Raw genomic sequence first — 6,082 nt, forward strand, 5'->3', positions numbered from 1 at the left:
ATATATGTGTGTATATATATCTGTAGGTTATACTTGTGTTAACCTTAAAAAATGGAATAATAGATAGATGGGGGCCAATAAACTCTTTATATAATACTGACCAAGATTGAAATCTACCTTCACCTATGATCTAATGTATACTTGGAGTTCTGCAATATGGCAGCGCCTTTGCCAAAAAATGACATAACAATGCTTTGTTTTTTTTTACTTTCATATTTTTCATATTTGTAATATAACTATTGATAGTAGTAAGACACAGTTTTGTGTATTAGGCTAGGTTTGTTAACTGTTTCATTTTAGCTTTAAATTCAGACCAGTCTGCTATGTTTTTTAAGAGCAAATCAGCCCTATGATTAATATCTGGGCTGCCTCCCCTGTGCATTATAGCACATTGAGTGTAATGCCTGCAGAAACTGTGTTTTTAATCACATTTACCTACTTATTTGCCATGAGTGATGCATTTCTAACATCATGCCTTTAAGAATGTCATTGCGAGAACCCTTGTATAAGACGTCAGTTCATATTAATTGACAGTTAGTCACATGATTTTTTTACCTTTTCGTATTTATTTGTAAATATTTTAGTCTTAAGCTGTTTTTGTTGATATGGCTCCAACTTTTACTGTTTACTCAGATTGAATTACTGCAACTTGTCAGAAACCAGCTGTGCATCTTTGGTCTCAGCTCTGAAGTCTAACCCTTCCAACCTGACTGAACTGGACTTGAGTGGGAATGACCTGAAAGATACTGGACTAGCAAAGCTTTGTGGTTTTCTCCAGACATCCATTTGCAAACTACAGATATTGAGGTAAGATCTATCCTAACAACATCACACAGCAATTCTGTCAAGGTAAATCAGTGAAGGATCAAAAGGTTGTTTCACCAAAGCAGCAGGTCGTGACTGTCAGAAGAAACAGGTTGGGTTTCTAACAGTGTAGTGATCGATCTGCACTAGTCATAAGTGTCAGATTTTCATCAAAAGGTATGTGACTGCCGATCACTGTCATGATCGCAGAAACAGATCACCTCTGTCTCTGATTTCACAGCCTGCAGAGCCCCTCCTGCAGCATGTCTCTCTTGCCTTCACAGCAAATCCAAAGCACTGTCATGTGCTGTCATGTGCTTTCTGAGAGATCATCCTGTCAAGCTCAGAACAATAGGACCCAGTTTTCGGGATCGGGAGGCAGATTTCACAAAATGTTTATTGGGAACTGAACCAAAGTGAACAATGTCTCCTCTGCAGGAGGAAACAGGTTAATGACCCTGTCTATATGGAAGTGGATGATAATGAATTTGTGAGTCACAAACCTGGTCTTATAGTTCAGTCCCAGCCCAATGTGACGCAGAGGTTGCCGCACAGAGAGTCCCAGACACTGATTATTGGTGGTCGGTGGATAAGCCGAGTAGACAAAGGAAGGCAGGTTAATCCAGAGGGCGAAGCCAAACCTGGTGTCAATGATGCGCACAGTAGTCAGAGCCAGGAGGTCAGTGATCTAAAGAGGTGCCTAGGAGAATCCAGAATTGAGTCGGGTAACAGTTCCAGGTTTACTAAATAGGCAGACAGATTTGGCATGAGTCAGAAGACGGGTCAGCGAAGCAGGTCAGAGGGGGACAGGCAGGGTCAGGGGTCCAGAGGCACAATGGGTCATGATCAGGCAGACAGAACACAGGAATGCTTGAATACTTCTCACCAAAGGTTTAAAAAAATGGCACTGATGACTAGTCTGGAAGCTGGTTAAATAGAGGCCAAAGCAGGTGAAACAGATCAGCGGTAATGAGAACTGGGAGGAGCTAAGCAGGTGAGTGAAATTTGTGATCAGACCAGGCATCAGTGCCATGATCATGATAGCTCTGCTTCTGCCCTTAGTTCTACACTACCACTGCCCTGTCAAAAAAATTACAAAAAGTGATCAGAGCCAGGAATAGGGCTTTGGTGCCTCACTAACTTTTAAAAGTGCAAGAAGCAGAACGGCACAGCTGAGTTCGAACATCTACTAAACAATCAACCTGAGGCTCTCAGGTAGTTTGGATTTCGTAACTTATGTTTACTGAATACAACAGGACCAAGATACAATTATAAATACAAATCTGAAATAGTCAATACAATCTATTTGGATCCATTTGCACACAGCTAGCTCCAAATTAATAGTATTAGCAGCACAATTAATTATTTTAAATGCATCGAAAGTCAAGATAACAGATTCATGAAGTTCAACACAATATAATACATTTCATTAAAGTATATTACATAACTTTGATCTGTAATTCAGATATACACATTTAGAGTACATTTTACAGGGAAAAGCAGCATAACTAGTTAAAAATGCTAATAGATAGAGACCTCCAATATGTAAGCCCCTCATGTTTCATTTAAAGGCTAGTTTGGACAGTCAGTTAACACTGCTTCATTCAGCTGAACCAGCTGTACAGGTGCCATGGCAAATAACAGCTAAGCTAACTTTATCACAGCTAGCAAAACACTCATCATATCTGCCATTTACACTTCTAACCTATATCCATTCAACACAGCTCTGACTGAAATCTTCTAGCAGCGTATGTTGATGTCACCAAGGATCTTAAACCTGTAAAGAACATGTTAGAACATGTTTTGGTTCTGTTTGATTTAATACTTCAGTGGATAATTTTTCTCGGACTTGAGCTTTCAGTCAAATTATTTTTCAACATTTTTATAATTTTTTTTTCATTATTTTAGTTTTAAACTCTCTCCATTTAATTCAACTCCTCTTTTATTCTTTATTCAGATTGGAACGCTGCAAGTTGTCAGAGATCAGCTGTGCTTCTCTGGGCTCAGCTCTGAAGTCCAACCCCTCCCATTTGACAGAACTGGATCTAAGTGAGAACAACCTGAAAGATGGTGGAGTGAAGCAGCTCAGTGGTTTTCTCCAATCTCCCCTCTCCAAACTACAGACATTGAGGTCAGTCAACATATAGTTTGGTGAGGATATTCCCGTTGTAACGTTGTACTCGTACTCGTCTTCTCCCACTTCATCCAGGGCGCGGTCGTGTGGGCAGCTTTCTTAGGAAATACTCTCAGACTTCCCCCTCTACACACACCTCCTCCTAGTGGAAGTCTGGGGCGTTCCCAGGCTAGCAGAGAGACATAAGCAGCTTCTGAGTATGTGTACTTGTGCGTCTTCATGTGCTTGTGAAACATCATCAGCCTCAGCCCTAATACTGTTCGCATCCACAAGAATACAGGACTGAGAATGGACAAAGTCCCTGGATGTTGATTTCGCTCCTCCCTCTTTACCAAATATACATCAGAGCAGACTTGTCTGTTTTCAAGATTGACAGCTGTCCCAGCATGCATCACGGCAGCAGCAGCTTCTAGGTTAGCGCTCAAAGAGCTCAGAGTATTAAGATAAAAATTCTCTCTTCTGTTGTAATTGTTCTAAAAAAAATGTAAGTTTTCAGATCATTTGAGGCAAGAACATTATACTTTTAAGCTCTACTATATTTCCCATTTACTGATTTAGGGCGTAATAAAAAAAAAAGTTCCAATGTCCATGGCAACCAGAGGACCTCCAAAGCTATCCGCAGACAGGGCTAATGTCAGCTCGTCTGCAGCAGCCCTGTCTCTCACTGGCTCTGCTGGCTTTTTTTTTTCTTGTTTTACTTGGCAAAATGCTCATTTGATTTCTGTTTATCTGACTATGTTAATTGTTATTCCTTCACTAGATGAAAAAGGTAGTCATTTATTATGTAGAGACTATTAATAAAAGGAGGTGAGATGCAGCTCAAGATAAGCTTTCAATATAGTGATGTCACGAGTACGCCTCTGTTACAATATACCCAGATTTATTCAGCGTGCTCCAATTTTCCCCGAGTACATACTTTCCTATGTTCTTGTTAAGGATGTACTCGGCGAGAACACAAGTCCATACTCACGTTCTTGTGAATGCCGAAATGGCCATTGTCTCTTCAGCAAGTCCTGGGTCATGCCCTTGGCCTCCTCCTGGTAAGCCATGCCTGGAACACCTTCCTAAAGAGGGTTTCAGCCACTTGTATCTGGGATCTTGTTCTTTCAGTCATGATCCAGATTTCATGACTACAGGTGAGGGTAGGAACATAGGCCGACTGGTAAATCAAGAGCTTTGCTTTTCACTCAGCTCTCTTCGCAACGACAGACTGGTGCAGTGAAGCAGCTCTGTGGTTTTCTCCAATCTCCCCTCTCCAAACTACATTTATTTCGCATTATAGCAGCAATCCGCACTGATCTGTCTATTAGTCTCCGACTCCATTTTTCCCTCACTTGTGAACAGAATCAAGAGATACTTGAACTCCTCCATTTGAGGCATGAACTCCCCTCAAACCTGAAAGGGATAAGCCTCCTTTTTCCAGCAGAGAACCAGAGATTAGCCTCTTCTTGGAATAGCTGTTTCTCTTCCTGGCCTGTCGCATTCACATGCGAACCACCCCAGTATATGCTGTAGGGCTTGGCATGAAGGAGGCAGGAGAACCACGTCGTCTGCAAAAAGCAGGGATAAGACCTTCTGGTCCCCGTACCAGATCCCCTTTGGTCCTTGGCTGTGCTTAGAAATCCTGTCCATAAAGGCTATCAACAGGACTTGTGTGAGAGGGCAGCCCTGTCGGAGTCCAACATTTACTAGGAACAGGTCTGACTTAATGCCGGCAACGCAAACAATGGCCCCTAGTAAATGTCCCCTGACTCAGTACTTATTAACAGACTTCCACAGTGCATTACAAGTGACCTTTGCCATCTCCATGTCCACAAAAAAATATGTGGACTAGCACTGGGAAACTCCCACGATCACCTTAAGCACCATATGAGGGATTAGACTTGGTCCACTGTTCCACACTGCACTTTCTGAAGCAGAGGCTCACCCATCAGCCGGACTCTCCTCTCCATCACCCTGACATAAGCGTTTACCAGAGAAGCTTAAAAGTGTTTATCCCCTATATATGGAACACACCCTCTATTTCTTCCATGCATACCTTGGGCTTCGGAACCCAGCTCATTGAGAGCAGCTGGACTCTCCTCTATTCTGGAGTGGCTCGTGGGGGGAGAAAGAGGGTGTGGATGAGTCTTTTCGTCTCCCCCCCCAGGAGTACCAGGCCTTGGCATCCATGGGGATTGTTGGATAGCGCCTCTCCTGGGGATTCCATCATTAAGCTGGGCGACTTCAACACCACTTCAACATGTTAGAAACCATGGTGACACCTGGAAGGCACAGACCCCCCAGCTCTGAACCAGAGTGGTGATTCATTATTGAACATCTATGCAAATAACAGATTTTCCATAATGAACACCCTGTTCAAGCATAAGGATTTCCATTGGTGCACAGGGCACCAGAACACTCTAGGCCAGAGGTCAATGATCAACTTTGTAGTTGTATCTTCTAGCCTTCAGCCATATGTCTTGAATCATTTCAGAGTTGAGGATCTGAGTCTGAGTTTTTTAAACCTGCTTTATGAAATGGACCCCTGTACTCTGTCCAACACTGATCCCTCCTGGAGGAGACTAATAAACTCAACTTGATCTGGACCTAAACACGGCATTAATAAAAGGTGTCCTGGTTCTGCTAGGTTTTACTGTTTCAATAAATTTTACTGGATCAAATATCAGACATCAGTTCATTGTGTTTCTGAGACTTTTACATACAGTTATATTAATGTTCTACATGTTACATAATTTATTTGTCAATATTTCAGTTTTAATTGGTTTCCTGTTGCTCGAGCCAACCTCTTTTTTCTTTTCATTTAGATTGATTGGATGCGGTTTTTCAAAGGACAGCTGTGCTTCTCTCAGCTCAGCTCTGAATACCAACCCCTCCCATCTGACAGAGCTGAACCTGAGTAGGAACGAAGACCTAAAAGATGATGGAGTGAAGCAGCTCTGTGGTTTTCTCCAGTCTCCCCTCTGCAAACTACAGACATTAAAGTAAGTCACTATGTTCTAGTCTATTCCTGACATTTTTATGTAAAAGTTGTGTTGACGCTAAGCTGCAGAGGTATGGCTGAAATTCTACTGATACTGAAGATTTTAATGTTTCAGTCTTTTGAAAAAATCTTCCCATTATTCATTTAACAGACAGCATAAT

At 42.0% G+C, this 6,082-nt stretch overlaps 1 protein-coding gene across 1 annotated transcript in view; it reads left to right on the top strand.

Moving 5' to 3' along the window:
* Positions 1–6,082, top strand: part of LOC107103061 (NACHT, LRR and PYD domains-containing protein 12-like) — a 33,695-nt gene that overhangs the window by 13,241 nt on the left and 14,372 nt on the right. Inside the window, exons 3-5 of the mRNA XM_015402578.1 lie at positions 634–807; positions 2,762–2,935; positions 5,746–5,922. Coding sequence (XP_015258064.1) covers positions 634–807; positions 2,762–2,935; positions 5,746–5,922 — 525 coding nt within the window. The remainder of the gene's footprint in view (positions 1–633; positions 808–2,761; positions 2,936–5,745; positions 5,923–6,082) is intronic.

This window comes from Cyprinodon variegatus, unplaced genomic scaffold, assembly GCF_000732505.1.
Source record: "Cyprinodon variegatus isolate N-32 unplaced genomic scaffold, C_variegatus-1.0 Scaffold1370, whole genome shotgun sequence".
NCBI lineage: Eukaryota > Metazoa > Chordata > Actinopteri > Cyprinodontiformes > Cyprinodontidae > Cyprinodon > Cyprinodon variegatus.